The sequence below is a fragment of the Amblyomma americanum genome, chromosome 1 (genome assembly GCF_052857255.1).
Source record: "Amblyomma americanum isolate KBUSLIRL-KWMA chromosome 1, ASM5285725v1, whole genome shotgun sequence".
NCBI lineage: Eukaryota > Metazoa > Arthropoda > Arachnida > Ixodida > Ixodidae > Amblyomma > Amblyomma americanum.
Genome location: NC_135497.1, coordinates 447,468,389 through 447,488,508, shown reverse-complemented (window position 1 = coordinate 447,488,508; position 20,120 = coordinate 447,468,389). Strand labels below are relative to the sequence as shown.

Sequence of the window (20,120 nt, the reverse complement as noted above, 5' to 3'; positions counted from 1 at the left end):
ATACGTTGAAAATTGTTTTTTTTTGAAGCAATGTTTATTGCCTCATGGCATAAAAACTATGAAGTGAGAGATGAGTAAGATGCCTAAATAAATGAAAGAAGTTGAGCTGATCTGATGAAATCAAGAAGTGAACGATGATATGGACCCTGTGTCCATGCAATATATGAATCCGGATTGTCCGGTGAGAGTCCCACTGATGCCAGGTGCCGAATTCTTCGGCTTTAGCGCCGGGCAGGCCCACAGCAGGTGGTGGATATCCGCCTCACAGTCTCTGTTCTTGCAGACTGGACACCCGGGGCGGGGATATAAATCTTTGAAATGCGGCCACTTGCGTGTCACAGCTGGAGTTAGGGCAACCCCGACCCGTATCTTCCGAAGCAGAACCTCCTCTGCACGGGTAAGACCACGGGGGGGGGGGGGGGGGGGGGTTACCGCACACGGAGGGATCAGAGCACGTGTGTGGCGCCGGAGGTGTTCCTTTCTTGTTAAAAGGGGGGGGGGGGTGTCATCCAAAGTGAGGACTCGAGGCAAAGACGAGGTTGGGGTCGAAAGGCGGGTCGCAGAATCTGCCCGGCTTTGTGCGCTCAGGAGCTCACGCGGGACGCACTGAATACGGACTTGTTGCGGGATGCGTGCCACTAGACGATGGATGTCTTGGCAGGTTTCTGGGGTGCGACTAACTCGTCATAGTAGGCGTGTGACGTGAAGGGCATCGGTGAGAATGACAATGCGGGCAGTGGGTAGCATGGGAACGGCGGCCAAAGAGCCAAGTGCCTCTTGAACCGCAAGCATCTCCACACAGAAGGAGGAAGGAGGTTCTGAGAGGCGAAACCTTGAAATTTTGTTCAGACCAGGCTTGCAAGGACAGTAAACTGCTGGTATTGTTTTGCAGCCCTGAATGCTTGCGTCAACGTACATAACGATGGAGCCATGCGGCACATTGGCGTCTTGCTCTATAATTCGGTCACGAAACGACGATGCCGCGCGGATAGATGATGGTCGACGTAGATCAGTTGGCTTGTTGTCGCTTAGCTGCACAAAACACCAGGGAGGAAGAACTGGCGGGGCCGGCTGTAGAAGGGAGTGCGATGAAGCATATGCCCTGAGTGCACACGTGGTGTGTGTAAAGCTTGACTTCAGGCAGCGAGCATCGCGTCGTTGTGGCACCAGCTCATCTACTGTATTCAGCTGTGCATGTTCTTGGAGCGCCACGATCGGGCTAATGCGGGGAAGGCAAGTGATGACCCTCATTTCCTCTCGATTAACAGCTTCTAGACGATCCCATTGAGCCCTTGTCAAATGCTGGAATTGGGCTTGGTAAACGAGGCACGGTTGCACAACCGCCTGCACCAACTGTCGTGCAACATGAGAGCGGGCTCCGCCTGTTTTAGGATCAATGCGTCTAATCAGACCCAACGCCGGAATTGCTTGCTTTTTAGCCCGAGAAAGCCATGCAGTACCTGTTCCTGACTCGTGTATTGTCAAGCCCAAGATTTTTACGGTCGAACTTTTTTGAATTAGAGCTCCGGACAGATAGAGACGAATTGGTGTTGCAGCCAGTTTACGGTGCCTCCAGCGGTTGGCGACTGACACGAACGTGGTTTTGCTCACTGAAAGCTGCTGACCAATTGAAGAAGCAAAAGTCGACGTAATATCTATGACTGATTGTAGGCCTGCTGCTTGAGTCATCAGGTCGTTGTGAGTGCTCCACACTGTTATTTCATCAGCATACAATAAGAACTTAATCTCGGAGACATCATGCAAGCGCCAAGGAAGGGGGCTAAAAGCAATATTAAATAATGTTGGTGATAACACCGGTCCCTGAGGAACGCCGCGAATAGGCACAAATGATCCGACGGCCTCACCACTGAGGTGTATGGCAAAGTGTCAGCCTTCAAGGAAGGATTTAATAAAATTGCGCACTCTAACGGGGAAATGCAGCATGTCATGCGTTTCCAGGATGGCGGCATGACTGATATTATCGTACCCCTTTTCAGCGTCCACGGCCAGTACAGTACGTACATTGTGGCTGTGAGTTGAGGCAAGAACTGCTGACGCCAAGACAGCCAGTCCATCTTCTGTACCTATGGACGTACGAAAACCAATATGGGCGGTGTAGGGTTCGGCGCGCTGTCGCATCTTTTTGTACATGTGTTGCGAATATTCCGCGAGAGGGCAGTGACCTAGGCTGCGCGTCCGGTTTTGTTTCATTTTGTTTTGCTTTGGTGCACGCCGTTAGAAGGGGACTCATGCCTTTTTGGTTAGTCTCCGCATTCGTCCTTGCGGTTTCCTTCACCGCTCCGGACGGCGGGGCTATCTGCTGGCCTCGACCTTGGACCTCTGTTCCCTTGGCGAAGGACTGCGAGACCACCTAGGGAGGCTTCGGGGGTAAGGAAAAACGCTGACATCAGTTTTGAGCTTTCCTATTCGTCAAAACTGATGAGCCGCAGTTAGCAGTTTATTTTTACGCGTGGAAAGGGGCGCGGGCATCTTCGGGGTGTACCCGCGAAGGGAGCCGCGCCCGTGTGCTTTTTTGTCTCTAGCTACTCCTAGCTGGCAGGCGCTCGGTCTGGCCGAGTGCGGAGGGAGTGACCGTTGAGAGCTGGTGCGAGGCGCGCCAGTTTGACTGTTGGGACGCGGTGTCCCTCGCCTCTGTGCAGGCGGTCGGCTAGGCCGGTCGCGGATAGTTGTGGCCGTATACTGACTTTTGTTTGTACCCATCTGTAAATAGCCTGTATAAAAGTTCGTTTCTCACTAAATCGCTTCGCCTGCAAGTCATATCACCGAGAAGCCTTCAAGCGGTGCATCCAGTTTCTGAAAATCACCGGGCCAACACCACCGGCAAACGTTTACTGGCGGGATGATAGAAACCATGGTGCTCAAGCCACCACAACAGTCGTGTGGCAAGCATTTTTTCGGTAAGCTTGCATAATGTTGGCGTAAGCGATATAGGCCGGAAATTTCCGAGGTCTGTCGGCAGCTCCCCCGGCAGCTCCCCCGGCTTTGGTATGGGGATCACAATAGCCGATTTCCAAGTTTCTGGTACGAAGCCTTCTATCCATACCTAGTTAATGGTGGCGTGGAGTTAAGGCAGTACAGCGGAACTGAAGTTCTTGTAAACCTCGTACGGAATGGAGTCCGGACCGGGCGCAGTTTCCGACGGGCCTCGTCTATTGCTGCAAGCAACTCGGGCATTGAAAATGGGCATGCAATTCCCTCGGCGTCGGCTGTAGATGGGAGCTTATCGACACATGCTGGAATGGCAGCCAAGGGGGCTCCTATGACCCTTGGAGGCAACACATCATACTTGGGGAAAAACTTCCGCGCTGCCTCTCTGGCGAAATCATCCGGAGCTAAGTTAGCTGCGAAGCATGCTGTGGCCGCTGTGTCAGGACGACGGGAACCATGTTCCATTGCACGAAACGTTCGCCAGAGAGCAGCATTCGATGACTTTATCGAGAACTGCTCACACCATGCATGCCACTGCCGTCGCGAGAGATCGCGTTCATATCTGCGAGCCTTGGCAGTAAGGTAATTCAGCCTTGTCCGTGCTTGCGCAGAAGTCTGGTCTCAGGAAGCTGCCATCTCTGCTTGTCGGCGAGCAGCCCACAGATTAAGCAGACCAACATCCGGCGCCGGGCCATTCAAGTCCGTCCAGGTGACAGCAGTAGCCTTATTCAGCGCAGTTTGTAAGTAGTCCACAAGTAGTGTAGATGATTGCAGAGAGAGAGAGATCTTCGACGGTGGTGCGAAACTTGTCCCAATTGACCACAGAACACCTACGGCGTAATCGGCGGGCCCTTGATGGATGGAGATCGATGATTATAGGATGGCGGTCACTACCCCAGCAGTCTGGCTCCCGGTGCCACGATGGAGTCCCGGGTCCTGACCACCACGTAAGGTCCGGAGCATATGCTGGACTGCGAGCATGGCGCACAGTCCGCGTTGCTGAATCTGGATGGTTGAATAAAACAAACAGCGCATCCACGAATGCCTCCCGCACACGCCTATCACGGGGGCTTGAAGTGGGGTACCCCCAGTCCGGATGAGGGGCGTTAAAGTCACCACCGACTAAAGACTAAAACAGGCCACCCTGGGTGCTGTCGTCGTAGAGTTAATAACCACCCCAGATTAATGCAAGAGGAAATTGGGAGTTGGGGGAAGGAAATTGCGCAGGAGCTATCTCGCATCTCGGCCGGAAGGAATAAAGGAGGGACTGAGAGAAGGAAGGAACAAAGAGGTGCCGTAATGGAGGGCTCCGGAATAGTTTCGACCACCTGGGGATCTTTAACATCGCACAGCACACGGGCGCCTTAGCGTTTCGCCTCCATCGAAACGCGGCTACCGCGGTCGGGATCCAACCTGGGTACTCCGGATCAGTAGCCAAGCGCCCTAACCACTGAGGCACCGCGGCGGGTCTCATACGTTTGTCATTGTTTCGTCACTTGGGTTCCTCTGACCGCGTCGACCGAGTGGCGCTCAGTATTCACGAAGCTACATCCGTTCGCCGTTTTGTGATTGCGTCCGGCGGTTCCGCCGCTTTGAACAAAAAGTGCCTTATCTTTGCGTGTGTTTGACGAGCGGTGTGGTGCACACTCGGGTCGTGGAAAACATGGCTACGCCGGGTTCGTCAAAGAAGTGTGGGAAGTATTGCAACTAAATGCGGTGACCTTGCTGTCTAGCGTGTACAGTGAAAGCACAACTTTGGCACAAATACAGGCACAAATCATCGCCAGCAAGAGTAATATGTCGCGAGGTAAAATCAGTGACATTTTTAAGCCGATTTCATATCAGTAAAGTGGTTTTTTGTACTTCTCAAATTTTTCGGACTGTTCGATTATTCATACCATTTTCCGGGTCCCTTCGAGTCGGAAAAATCGGTCAGCGACTGTATAGCGAAACTTTATACCTGTTGTTTCTACCGCTCCTGACATATTTTGTCTGCACTGCATAAGCTGCCGATAAAGAGTACTGCAGTGGCATTTGTAAAGCCCAGTTTAAATATTACTCCCACGACCGTCAATCGCTTATGACGCACAACCCAAAAAATTTTGGAAAACCATAGCGGCCACTGACGCTCCTGCTCTGATTTCCTTGTTGAATGACACTGGTGTCCCAGTTAATCAAGATGAATGCCCGCTTATATCAGTAATTATTTTACTTCAGTATTCACGCAGGAAGACCATTCCAGTATTCCACCATTAGCAGATGTAGATTCCCAATACATGAGCCCCATAGAAATAAGTGTAGCTTAAAAGAACGTCTCCTTGGGCGAGTTGGTCACAATTCATCTTTGGTACTAGGCGCGAACACACGCAGAACACAAGGATGGGAACGGGAAAAAGCGCCACTTACAACTGATTTATTCGGAGGCACATCATACACACTTTCTTAAACGCAAGGAACACAATCAAATCAGGATCGATAAGCACATGCACTGGTTAAAAGTTTCTTTTCCGCCTTATATAAAGATACGGATGGATCACTGACGCACATGTTTCCTTTCTCTCCGATAAAAAAAAGCTTCAATTAATTCCCGAGCTTTGGTATCTTTGCTGGAAGCTAGAATCCTCGCCCCTGAAAAATATGCCTCACAGGAGCGCGAAGGGCAGGACCTAATATGCTTGGGTATGTTTGGCCCTTCTTTATTTTGCTCTAGATTTCTTTCATGTCCCCTAATGCGGTCATTGACGCAGCGCCCGGTTTGCTCTACGTATGAGTGACCGCATGAGAGGGGAATTTCATACACCACCCCTACGGCGCACTTCAAAAACGGTCGCCCATGCTTAGTGCCGCATCCTTTTTCTCATCACGTACTCTTTCGATACGCGAGCACAGGTTTCCGAGATTTTGGGGGCTGAAAACACAAGCGGCACCCCATGCCTGCATGCGACCTTCTTTAAATTGTGGCCCATCTTATGTACATAGGGCACCACTACAGGTCTCACCACCTCTTCTCGAGGGGGACCTTCCCCATTAATTGAAGCTTTTTTTTATCGGAGAGAAAGGAAACATGTGCGTCAGTGATCCATCCGCATCTTTATATAAGGCGGAAAAGAAATTTTTAACCAGTGCACGTGCTTATCGATCCTGATTTGATTGTGTTCCTTGCGTTCAAGAAAGTGTGTGTGATGTGCCTCCGAATAAAGCAGTTGTAAGTGGCACTTTGTGCCGTTCCCTTCCTTGTGTTCTGTGTGTGTTCGCGCCTAGTACCAAAGAGAAATAAGTGATACCGGTATTTCAGCATTAATTAATAGTCTCATGATATCAACTTCCGCTGGTGTAGATAATATTAATACGAAAATTCTAAAAACACTGTTATGCATTCAAGCACTATTCTGTTCCATATCTTTCGTCAGTCACTCTCACCCAGAGAAATTCCAGAGGACTGGAAAATTGGCAAAATTATCCCCATCTTCAAATCAAGTGACAAAACAAACGCACGTTATTACCGCCCCATATCACTGACATCTGTCCCATGCAAGATCCTCGAACGAATCATCATATCAGGCGTTGGGCAGCATCTCGATAGTAACAACTTCCTTTTTACTAACCAGCATGGGTTCAGGAAAAGCTTCTCATGCGAGACTCAACTATTGGAATTTACTAGCGAACTGCTACATAATATGGATGAGAACTTTCAAACAGACTGCGTATTCTTATACTTCTCCAACCCATTTGACCACATCGCGCATTCACGTTTAATGGCTAAAATCACCTGCCTTAACCTAGACTCATTAACGACCTCATGAGTAAGAAATTTCTTGTCATCTCACAAGCAGCTTGAAGTTAACGGTCACCAATCTTCATTTAGCGACGTCCTTTCTGGTGTACCTCAAGGTAGCGTCCTGGGTTCATTGCTCTTCCTCATATACATAAACAACCTGCCATCAAACAATAATTGCACTATTCGGTTGTTCGCAGATGACTACATCATTTACCGAAAAATACCCTACGCTCATCTGCCGATCACCTAGAACTTCAAAGAGACCTCGATCGCATAACCACTTGGTGCACATCATGGCAAATGTCTCTTAACACCAAAAAGTGCAAGCTAGTGATATTCAGCTGCAAAAAAACTCTTCTTTCAGTTACTTATTGAATAATACATCAGTGTCCCACGCATGTTCATACAAATACCTCGGCGTGCATTTCTCGAGTAACCTCTGTTGGTGCATCCACGTACAGAAAGTAACAGCTAAAGCATCAAGCACATTAGGGTATCTAAAACGTAATCTTCATGGAACTCCTGCCACTATCGGTAAGCTCGCCTATCAAACATTTGCTCGTCCACAACTCGAATATGCATCTCCCATATGGTCACCTCATCAGGCTTACTTAATTATTTTAATCGGTTCAGAATCGTGCTGTACATTTCATTTCCAGAAACTGCAACCATCACTTGAGCATAACGAACATCAGATCATCTATATCTCTCTCTACATTGCTATCACTGAGATTATCACGAGATTAATCGCCCTAATCTGCCTACTTCACACAATAGTCTACAGTGCCTACTCCTCAACGCTGCCTCTTGTACAACCAAACCGCACCTCACGTCGTTTAAACAACCCTCTGAGCTTCCAACCAATTTCTGGTAGAACCATTGCATTTAGTTCATCTGCCCTGTCGCAGGCTATCATTCAATGGAATGTCTTCTGGAAGACACCTTGAATATTCGTGACCCAGCTCGTTTTAGGGCCAAAATAACAGCCATTCTTTCAAGTTCCTAACGTGCCATTAAACATTGTATAATGATGTTTTTACTTTTCAGTGACCGGTACTAGCAGTCAATAAGTTTTGCATAAACGTGTTGCTCATGCTCCTGTGATTACCGCTATCTATGTAATCGCCCCCTCACACAATACCTCGTTCTTGGAGCCTGTGAGGCGATAGGAATAAATAAAAAAATAAATAAATAAAAGTATAGTGTATTTGAGATGGGCCATCCAAAGATGAGTACACAGGGGTTAAGACAAATTTTTACATTTCCACTCTGAATCGAATCATACAGGAAAATATAGTGATTACTTATGTTCCACTGTGCTGCGCTGTGAAAGAAATAGGAGGGCTAGAGCAAACATCATGATGACCGAGGCGATTATGTTTTATTGTGCAGCCGTTCCAATTTGGAACCTGCCAATGCATAACTGTACTCAGTTGCTCAGCCAACATTTTTAACGCAGTCATATTCTTTCGATGCCCTAGGGGTTGTTTCTTTAGACAAGTGTGGACAAACATAGATGTGTGTAACAAAACAGCAGGTGCCATAGGAAACCTGAGCCACACAACTACTAAACGCTTGATGGAAGGCGCAGTGGTTACGACTTTTTTGAAATACTGTTTTTGAAAGCCTCCTTTTATTCTTTCCACTCACTGTTATTTTTCCAGTACTTGTTGAATGTTGGTACTTGAAGTTTGCTGCGTAACCTAACGCTACATCCTGTCCAGCTAAGGTAACTGCTCGTGAGATGTGAAAAAAAAGTGTTGTGCGTGCATTCATTGAAGTGTACTGTAGAGGGGTTGAACGTTTAGAATTGAGTGTGGTAATGGACATGCACTTGCCGTTTTAAAAATACTCACAATGTGCAGTGCTGTACACTCTCTTTAAGGCGGCAAACCTAACATAGGAGCAAATGTCTTGGTATTGTCAGTAATGACCGTAGAAAAGGTGTGTGAGCATGCTGGGTGGAGCCTTATATATGTTACAAGAAAACAGTGATTAAAGTAGCATTTCAGAGAGAGTTTGCATGCATGCAGAGCATTTATTGAACTATGTACATATTGAGGTTAAGGATGGCACATTAACCAAGACATTATCCTTGTTGAAAATGGCATTATTGCTTTGCGTTTGCATTTCCACTGCTGCCCACAGCGGTTGCTCATTGTGTTTTTTTTCTGTAATTTTTTCCTGTGCGTTCTGCAGCAAGAGCTTCGGAGGTGTCCAGCAGGGCAGCGGCACATGTCTTGTAATCTGACTCCTTCTGCAGCATACCTTTTATTACATCCATGATTAGTTGCACCCACGTACCTGTTGCATCACAGAAAATGCACGAGGTCAATATCCCAGCTATCTGTACGCTGTGCGCACTAATGCTCAGATGCCACGTAAACTGAGGAGGTGAACTTTGCACATGCTTGCCTTTTACTGTGTGGGAGGCAATGTATGGCACTGGAGCACGCATGATGCAGAGATTGAGATCTCTGCTGCAGTGCAGGCACAATGGTGCGGTACCTTTTCTGCGCAGGCTTGAAAGCCCCGCAATAGGACCCTGCACTCTAGCAAGGTGACTCCTCTCATGTTTCGTGACAGGCTTGCGGGAACCATCTCTTCTGGGGGTGCGTATTTTTGTGTACAAGCATTACCTGTTCTTTTCCTGTTGTTGACGGTGCCGTAATTGCGGTTGCCGCTAAAGTTCACCTCAACTGAAGCACACAGTGAGGAAATTGTTTGACGTGGTTTTTTTGTTTCCAATTTGCCATGTCGAAAACAGTGAAAAGTTTTCACGGCTAGCTTGTGCAGGATTTCATGTTAACAGAGTTTGTCCTAACGAGACTGTACTGAATCTGTTTGCATCTACTTTTTAAGGCTGGTGTTGCGAAAGAAATGTGCAATTATAGAAATCTTATTTTTCCCGTAAAATTCATATTTCACCGCTGCATAACTTGTGTGCAATGATCTCTAATTGTGCTTTGTCCCTTGGTGTAACACAGTTCGCAGGCGTACGAAAAAATAACCCCACGACAGGTGAAATTACTTATGGAATACATTGATATTTAAGTGGGCATAAGTTTTCGGATAATTCTATGTTGCAATGCCATCTGGCGAGAACAATTCAGGGTTCCTTGCTGTACTGTACATTTGCGTGCCTTCTTTTGGGGCACAATACCGACAAACGCAGTGTACACTTACGTGTGTTTGGTGAGTGGCACAAATTAAAATATTCACGTGCAGTACAGCAATGCTGCTGGACGGCATTAATTCTGGAAAACTATTGCCAATATAACACTACAGTTAAAACACGTGCCTACAAATGAAATTTTGTGCCATGTGCTGTTCATGTGATGAGCGGTGTACACATGTTGAAAGGTTGTAAATGCTGCATCGGGACCGTGAAAATTAAAAGTAAAATTTATGTACAGATTACAAACACAAATGTAGTACAAATTCAGCTCTCTGATGCATAGGTCCGGTACAGAATGTTGTAATGCACTAACGCTAATACAGTGGCAGTACTTACTAAGGTCATACAGTGCACAGTTTATGTGTGACTGCGTAAACACTTTGCACTGAATCTCATGATTGTTTACAGTATTTGCTTGCGAATATTTAACCTTGAAGCACAGCGTGCAGTCGTGTGCATACTGCTATTGAGGGCATTGTTTTTTATCGCAGCTTACGGAGGAGCTGAGAGGATTTCGTCAATCCATGGAGCACGAACTTTCAGGAATTCGGCAGTCCATGGTCAGGATAGCTGCGGCCCTCGAGCGACAGGTACACCTCACGGAGGCAAGGCAGGGGAGGTAGGACCTTAAATGTGAACATTGTTTTTGTTTTTGGCAAGCCAGCCAGTGCTGTATTTTATATTTATTTTGCTGTGTTGATTTTCAAAGTCTACAAAGTGTACATACTGCATAGTTATAATTTTCCTCTGCTTTTTGCTTCTTTATTGTTCATGTAATGTTTCTGTCATGTTTCCAAATTTATTTGTCATTTTGTGTCGTAATATGAGAAATTACCCTCGAGGCGAATGTTTCTTGTTATTGTTTTGCGTCTCAAAGTGACATACTTGTGATGCCTGTTTGTTTGATGGTTGTTTTTAAGCATAAAAACCTGTTAGCTCCCATTGTCAGCAAAGTTTGCCTAATATGGTGAGAGTGTGTGCCCTCACAGAAAGTTTCAAAACTTTTTCTCACTACAGTAGAGAGCAGAGAAAAAAATCTCTGTACTTCCGGTCCAGAATAGATTTCTAACCTCCACCAGTGCAAACAACACAACCTTGTTTTCTGATGCATCACACTACGCGGCCATTACATATTTTAACTCCTGACCTCTTGGGTTCCTACCCGGCACCAAAACCTTCATGCTGAACACGCTGCCTCTTGAAGCGCCAAACCCGCAAAGGAAGGCGAGTGCATGTTGCAGCTTGGGAAGGCGGCTTATGGTGGAGGCTTCACACGTCATGACGGCAGCCGAGGGAACACGTACAATGCATAGTTCTAAGAACAGAAGTGGACAAAGAGGGAGCCACATGTAGCGTTCATTGCGCCTTGCAAACATTCCTGTGCTGCTGCTGACAGCTATGAGGAACCCAGTATTGGGCTACAGCTTTGCGGCATCACATTTCACATCTATACTTTTGACTCAGTCATCCTTTGGAGATGTTCACCGAACATTCAAGTAATGCCCATTCAGGCATTGTCGTCACATCGTCTGATTTGAACATGGCTTTGGCCACATGTAAGCAGTTATCGCCACGTGATTTCATACGTGACTACTTTCTGGTGGTGGAGAGGCTTGAACAACACTCCTGGAGAATTTAAACAGCAGATGCGTTTCTCACACTGTTCCAGAACACAGGGAGATCAGCAACCGTGTTTCTCTTCCGAAGCGAGGAAAGGCTGCCTGTGAGCTTTCCTCATGTTCCTCTGTTGTCCCACCGAGCTGTGTTGTCCTAGTAATGAAGTGAATGGTACTGGCAAAGCTGGAATGATTTTTAGGAAGTGGCAACATTTATTCGGCCGTACGGGCGCGCTCCTCTCTACAGTGTCATTATTCTTGTCACAACAGCACACCAAGGAAAACAATCGTTGCCGACTTGTAGCTGCAGTCTTTACAGACATCAAAGCTGTTTGCCAGAGTCCTCCTTGATATCATTTGTGGTAGCAGCCGCCTTTACCTGTTAATTGTTAGCAACCGCAGTGGCTGGTGGTGAGGTTGGACAGTTGTACCATGTGTCGCACAAGAAGGTGTCTTGAGGCCACGCTTATTCACTGTTGCCTGTAGTATTTGTAGCGTTATGGCGAGTTTTCTTCCTTACTTCATCCACTTCAGAGGGTACGTCGCATTATACTCTGCAGCAAGGTATAAATATAACTTTTCTTTACTTCTTACGATAATCATCCCTACCTTCAGCACCACACTTTGCAAGGGGTAGGAGGTGGCTACTTCTAACCTCTCTTGGGGGATATGCGGCGCACACGGGAAAGAGATGCGGGCTGTTGAGAAATATGCGCCATTAAAACAGCAGTGCAGTAGGGAAAAGAAAGAAGGACGAAGGCACACACAACAGGGCAGTATGAATCGAAGCTGTGGTGACAGAGTGGCCTTGCTACTCGTTGATACTATACACATTTAGTAAGTACAACCTCACAACAGTATCTACGCATCCTTTTCCTGCAGATTTTTTGTGTCATCCCCATTCTTTCCAAGTCCTCAGATGCAGTTGCCATGAGCAGGCCCACATTGCGTAAAAACCGCACGCAGGAAGTGTGGGGTTCAAATCCCAGTGCCGCCGGGTGCCCACTGGTGATACTTTGGTACAAGCTTTCCCCTGGCGTGGTGCTCGGCTTCTTTAGAATGAAATTCTTGGGGATTGGGCATTTTACTGCACCTTAAGAAGACGAAAACACCTTGTGCCATGGTGGTCTTTGGCCCGGGATGCCCTTGGTCCATAAAACCAGTCATCATCATTCACGTTCAAATCGTGATATGTTTGTAACTTGTGTGGTTTTAAATGGCGGATAAATACGTTCTCCCCACTTAATCGCGGCTGACACAGTTCAAAACCGCCAGGCCCCACCGTGTGATCGCTTACGCTACCGAGCGCACGCCGACTTCAGCGGACCTTGCTAAGAGGGAACAAAGGAACGACACACTGGCTGACACAAACAAGGCATTTGTTGCTACAGCAACAAAAACGACTGCTAGCAACAAAACACGCTGAGGAATCGAGGCCGTCCGACTCACCAGCAAGGTTACATGCGAATGTTTGCCCACGCTGAAGGCAGGGGAGACTCCGAAGCCGGACGGGACGAGATGAGGGAGAACGGTTTTCCCCGCAAGGCCTCGACCCGCTAGCGGAGAGCAGAGCACCGCGAGCGACTCGTCTGCTCACGGCGATGTTCCCCAGCCCAAGAGGATGCTGTACCCGCGCACGTGCAGCAAGCAGTGTCTCCCGCTGCGACGCCAGCGCCCTCTCTTGTGATTTAAGTTAACCAGGGAGAGTCACGTGGCGCGCCCCGCATCGAGGCGAATCTTTTGCTGCAGGGTGCATCGCGGGAAAGCCAAGAAAGGGCACAGCGGGGCAGTCTCCACAAACTCTCCCTCCTGTTCCCATTATTTCACGGTCACGTTGTTTACGTGCAAATGCGCACAAGGCTGCAACGAATAGTGCCACCTTCATCATCAAGGTGCCTATGTTGTCCGGCACTACGTTTACTGGAAGGGAAATGTGCCGTAAATGCATTCACACAAAAAACAATTTGCCTCTACCAAACACCAGTCAACAGACATGATGTCGTACAGAACCCACCACTCATTTTTCTGTTGTCATCAATGACCATGCTCAGTCATGGTAAATACACATGAATGTGGTGAAGTCTATTGAATTTTACACAATTTGCTTGGTATGTTGCAGGCTTCAAATGGGATGCGCACAAGCACTCATTACTCCGTGTATACCGATCTGTTTCCATAGGGTACAGTTTGTACAGCCTCACAGTGCTATTGTGGTCATTTGCTGCTTGCACACTTGGCAGAGCAGGGAAGGATGGATGAGGAAAGTATGCCGGCGAATGCAACGGCATTTCTCTGCGACCCTGGAACTATTCAAGGAGCTTGTGCCTACCCAATGTCGGTCTGTGTACCATATGAGCATTGAATATGCAGTTATAGAACACATTACTAAGAATCAATACTGAAGCGATGCAAACGTAACAGTACACAAATGTAAATTTACAAATAAAAAGAGGACATTCATGTTCTTCGGGTGGGAACATGTTCGTCTGCTTTTACATAACCTCTCCCGACATGCTGCCACCCACTGTCAGTGCTTCCTGACAATTCGCGAGCAGCAGTTGTAATGCAAGAACATTACTTGGTCGATCTGCAAAAACTCTGCCATTATCACAAAAACTCTTGGCCGAAATCTGTGGTAGAAACGCGGGCCGCGAAGGAAGTGATCACCCCTCTTGAAGCAGTCATCCGTCTCAAGAAGGCAGGGGTAGGCCGAGAAATGCACGTTGATGTCCGCATTGAATGGAAACAGGTTTAGAGGAACCGCTCCTTCTCCCTGCAGTGACGTTCAGCTGGATTACAAAGCATACTGTGCTCAAGATGGACGCAGCTGGATCCCACCATCGCACGCTCTGGAAGGTGATCGCCGTCCCGGCGGACTTCACGTGGTACACGTACAGTCGAGCCCGCTTATAACGAACATGATCGTCATGCGGCGTCCGTTCGTTATATGCCGAAGTTCGTAGTAAGTGTACCACAGCTTTAAAGGCAGGTGCTTGTCAAAACACAAAATTTTTTCTTTGCAAAAAAGTCCATGATGGACATCTGTTTCTGCAGCGCAGATCCGATGAGAGAGGTTTCCAGTTTTTTTAAAGCAGAAGCGTGCTATCGCCGAGGCCTTTGGCATAGACAAGTTGTCTGGGGCTCTCTATGTAGCTCATTGCTACAGGCGCGCTTATGGTTGCTGGCTCCGAAGTTTCATCCTCATCTGATTCCTCCGTGTCACTCTCGTCCCACTCTTCAGAAACGATGCCCTCGTCCGTGCACGGTTCCGCAGTGTCGGCGTCGTCATCGACAAAAATAAAATCACTCCAATCAAATTCATGACCCCCCATGTTGGAGTCGATGACGCGCTGCCACAAATCGCTGCCGGGCTGGTCACCTTCCGAAGCATCAGGCTCAGCGTCAGACACTCTCGACGAAGCCGGCCTTGCGGAAGCAGTTCCGCTCGCCAGCGGCCGTCACCTCCGTCCAGGCTGCTTTCATCACCTCTACCGCTGATTACAATGGCAAATGGGTACGGTGTTCCCGTCCGTCATCCCGAATTACAACCAGGCCAGAGATTTGAACAAAGCCAACGAAACGCCCGCACCTCGACATGATAAACAACAAGACTGACAAAAGTGTGCAACGGGGTAGACATGCAATGTGCACAGGCGGCCATCAAGCCAATCAAGCTAAAGATACAGACGCACAGCGCCAGCGGAGAGACCAATGAGGGGCGTTCGTGAGCGTCAGTGCAGCCACCTCTTGGTTTCCACGGAAGGCCTGCATCACGGAGCGTGACCTCTGCGATCGGCACCGCCGGCGGCGCGGTTGATCGCGGACGCCATGCGCGGATTTGCAAGAGAGTGAGGAGAGGGGAGCGTAGTTGCGAGGAGGGGTGGGAGGGCGACGTTGGAAGGCACGTCGGCGGAGAAGGGTAGCTTGCTCGAGAGCGGCGTGAAACGGGGTGCGCAGTTTGCCTGCGATGAGTCTCGGGAAAACATGCCGCGCGCCGGGCTCACAAAGGGGTCGGAGGCAGGTTATCTCGCATCGCGGCGTCGGCTTTACGCCGTCCGTTCACTGTAACCAATCAGCAGGGCTTAATGACGTTCGTTATACGTGTTATTTTGTGCCATTGAAACAATGTATATTTTGACGGTCGCGCAGGTCTCGTTCATTATAAGTGAAAGTTCGTCTTAAGTGGGGCTGTTATATGTGGGCTCGACTGTACATAGTGGCTTGTGGGCTCCGCGACAAATGCTGTCCACCGTCGCGGCTGCTCGATGCCGTGGCATTGGCAGTGTAGCAGTAAACATTGGTTACGCAGTCCTCTACAGTCATAATTACACCGGGCGACACAGGAAAGCATGGCTGAAGGCGGTTAGTTCACTGCAGACTAATTTCGACACCATCACAAAGAAGCGAAGGTTGTGAGGGCAACTGCTGAAGTGGAACAGCATTCGCCTCGCCAAATCGCCGCCAACAAGTCAACAGCACACTCAACGACAAGTACAACTGATTCTTGCATTCAGACATCGCAAGAATTGGTTAGGAACCCCCCATAATGTTGTCAAGTGTGTACTATTGTTCTCAGTCCTGTATACCATTAAGGTTCAATTTCCTGCATCATCCCATCAAGTCACCAGGGGAGAGCCTTCCAGTTCCGTGCAATCTAAGAAAGGTACAAAGCCAGTTCCTGGAAGAAAAACTGGTATATAAAATGTCCGAAATAACCTCTCTCTGTGTGTATTGGTGTCACGTTAAAGCACTCAATTTCTCGTTTCCTTGGTGTGCCACACTTGTGGCAGTGGTTTATTGTTACGTCTTGGGGCAAACATTTGTACCGTATTTGTAATGTTCACCTAATGTACTGGTATGCCAGTTTTACCTCTTTTTGTCGTGTCGCCCACCCATTGTAGTGGCAGTTGTTTATTGCGTGTCACACGCATTATTTTTTCTATACCTGTGCCTTACAGTGCGTATTCTGGGAACATTAAAAGCAAGTGCGCACTTCTAACTGTGATAGCAATGTATGAATATCCCCCCAGCAGCAGTGCTGATTGTTGTGTTTTACATTTCACCTTGTGCACCATCACGACTTACGGCCTATGAAATTGTAAAACATGCTATAGCGTTCATCCTTGGGCATAGCTGGCGCTGTTCTATCAAGAGCAGCAAAGCCCGCCAAGGTAGTGAGATGCTGTTACCAAAGGAAAGCACTTTCATCTCATTGGCGTGAGGAGCGCCACTACCTCAGCCCATTGTGGGCTCAAGTAGTAATACCTACAGTATTTATATGTACGTTCTCGGCGTGCATACAGCAGTTCAGAAATATCAAAGTCAAGGCTGCCAGCCTCCACAATGTGCAGAGGTTACCCGCATTGAGCAAAACAAATTACCCAATAGACATGACAGCTCTGCAGGCTAACAGCATGAAAAAATGCTTACATTTCTTTGAGGGCATTCCTTTGTTTGCTACGTGTTTGTACACCACGATCTTCTGAAGGGCATTCTCAACATTGATTCCAGCCTGTGTTTCACATATTGCGCAACGGAAGGTTGATTTCGAAATGCAAGCTCAGGGATTATCGTGGGCGGACATGCACTTAGCTGCAGGTGGTAGTTAATTTTTAAGGAATGGCAGAAATTGTGAAATAATTTATTTTTGTGCATGAGAACTCATTCTACCTGTTTCTTCTGTCAGGTATGTTATTGCGTGCCCGCTCTTTCAACATTTGCAAGCAAGGAGACAGGTGCCAGTCGTGCCGCATTAATTGCTCTGGCAGGAATGGCTTGACATGCATCAAGTTCCTCAGCATACGTCATGCAAAAGGTGGCTGCAGAGCCTTGAAAAAAAATACGTTCACACCACTGCAACCTATTTGGTAATGCAGTCAGGAGTACTGGATTGCATTATTCTCATTACACTAAACATACGAGAACAAACATCCCGTGCATGCTTTATGCAATTGTGTGCATGCGTACGTCTGGTATGCAAAGAATACAACTTTGAGGTCGCGTATCACTTTTAAAATGCATTTGTTGACACAGCGCCTCCTATATTTTTACAATGCCTGCCAGTACCGCCGATCCGACCGTTCAACACCCTCTCCTATCCTCCTTTTCTGCTCTCCCCCGTCGGCTAGTCTTCGCGCCTGCTCTACGCCTGTGAGAGAGAGTGCCATCTTAGTGGTGCCTGACGACGGACAGCGGATGAAGACAATATTTTAAACGTTCTCTCTTTCTTCGTGAGGCGGCACTCAGCATCCCTTATAGTAATCAGGCTGCCTGTCAGGTATTGATGCGTCATAGAGCGCGCCGTTCGTGGCGCTGCTCACCGTGGAGCCGCTGAAGGCGCTGGTTTTAAAAGGGGCCACAGAGACTGCTGTGCGGCGGCGTTGGGATTGTAACGAAAGGCTGTGGCGACTTGTTCGAATCATGTTTCTCTTTTAGCTACAACGCTGAAACATTCGGAGAGAGGTACTGAAACTGCTTGGCAGAAATATGAAATCAGAGGGTAAAGGTAGTTAGTAATATGTTTTACTCTATTGATCTGCGACTCAATCATGTTCAGTAAGGAAAATGGAAGAATGAAATAAAGAAGGAATGATATATCTCCCCGAGAAGGCATTTTTCGAAACTGCCAAGTAGCAGTACCTTTCAAGTCGTAGCTCTACTTTTCGCAGGCTAAGCTGTCATCGTTACGACAACTAGTAAAGATTTTTCTCTGTGCGTTTCAGACGGCAGCTACGATTGTTTTAAGAAGCGAAAATAACTCCAGTCGCAAATGCACGGCGCAGCAGCTGATGCCGAGGTATTTCGGACGTTCTGCCTGGTCTTGACTACAACCAGGCGCTAATAAAACAATGCAAAACTAAAAAAAAAGCGCTTGAAGGAAAGGAGGCAGATAAAATTGAAATCAAGTCCGCTTGAGCACGTCTTGAGGCGCAGTCACCGTAAAGGCCGAACCAAAAGGCAGCGTTTCTTCGGCGCAGCATCAGCGTTTATTTTACCGTCGTTGTCGCTTCAGGCCACAGAAGAGGGCGATCAAACACACGAGGGCATACAAACTGGTTGTACAGATGGGCTTTAGGTGTGTTTTGTTTCGTTCACTGTTGTTCCGCTCGCGCACGAGATGCTTTGTCCACTGTTACGTCTCGCCTTCGACGCGCGGTATAGCCGGCGCGGATGCAACGGACGCCGCGTCTTCGTTCATCGCGGCCGCAACGCCTCCCGCCAAGCGCGTCCAGGCAGGTTTCAGTGCCACGTGTCGTCGTGCGTGCGTGTGTGTGTGTGTGCATGTTGGTGCCCACGCTTGTCAAAGCGCGGCAGCCGGGGAGAGGAGCTCCCCAACTGGGAGGCGAGGAGGTCTGACCGGCGCCGGCCTGGCGGACGCGCCCGTCACGTCTGGACATGTTCAAGCGTCGCCGTATCGGACGCCTCTTCCCAAGCCGTTCCTTCTTGCCATCGACTCCGTGGGTATAAAGGGGGCTGCCCCGGACGCCAACGAGAGACTTCGATTCCTTCCTTCGAGTAACGTGGTCGCCCTGACCGGCTGCTCTTTTGAGATGCCAGAATAAACAAGTTGTTCTGTTGCCAGTCGACTCATCCTTTGCCGGGACCTTCGGATGTTTCCAGCTTTGCCCCAGGCCGCCAGGCCAACGCTACCCTTGGGGCTTGCAACCCAAATGCAACAACTGGTTGCCAGCGGTGAGATCCCGACAACGGAGGCCAGCAGCGAAGATATGCGGTCAACTGTATGCTGAGCAGCACAACGACCATCCGGGAGCAGTGCAACGAGCCCTGTGTGATGACTGGTTGCCTGCAGCGGAACGACTGCGCTGAATTCTTGGCTGCGAGGTTTGGTGAGTGCGGGACTTTCTTCTTCTGAGTTTTGCCAGGCTTTTGTTAGTGTCAGAAACAGAGCTGGTAATTGTGTTGTCGTTGCTGCCGGGTTAGTTTGCGGCAAGACAATAGTAGGCAGTAGAGAAAGCAGCATTCGGAGCAGCCATGGATTTGAAGTCGTTGCGCAAACCGAAATTGCTGGAGCTTGCAAGAGAGTTGGGTCTGAATGTCTCAGACAAACTCAGAAAACCAGAACTGCTAAGGGCTATTCTTGAGTTGGAGGCTGAGGATGACGAGCTGTCGGAATGCCTTGAGACCATTGAGGAGAGGGAGCAAAAAGAGGAGCGCGAACGTAAAGAGCAGAAAAACGAGCGCGAACGTAAAGAGCAAAAAGAGAAAGACGAGCGCGAACGTAAAGAACAAAAAGAGAAAGAGGAGCGAGAACGTAAAGAACAAAAAGAGAAAGACGAGCGCGAACGTAAAGAACAAAAAGAGAAAGAGGAGCGCGAACGTAAAGAGCAAAAAGAGAAAGAAGAGCGCGACCGTCAACACGCTTTGGAAATGAAGCGTCTCGAGGTAGAGATGGAACGCGCTCGTAATGGAAGTCAGGCACACGGTGCAGGAGAACGGGTATCGTTCAAAATGACTGACCTGATGCGGCCGTTTAAGCTTGGAGAGGACATTGGTTTGTTCCTGGTTAACTTTGAGCGAACGTGCGAGAAGCAGGGGTTCTCTCGGGAAACGTGGCCACAGCGCTTGCTCACTTTGTTAC

At 48.4% G+C, this 20,120-nt stretch overlaps 1 protein-coding gene across 1 annotated transcript in view; it reads left to right on the top strand.

Annotated features, from left to right (window-relative positions):
- The window catches only part of LOC144125695 (uncharacterized), a 122,288-nt gene that overhangs the window by 12,908 nt on the left and 89,260 nt on the right, over window positions 1-20,120 (top strand). The window contains exon 4 of the mRNA XM_077659316.1: window positions 10,397-10,524. Within this exon, the coding sequence (XP_077515442.1) occupies window positions 10,430-10,524 (95 nt within the window). The 5' untranslated portion in view covers window positions 10,397-10,429. The remainder of the gene's footprint in view (window positions 1-10,396; window positions 10,525-20,120) is intronic.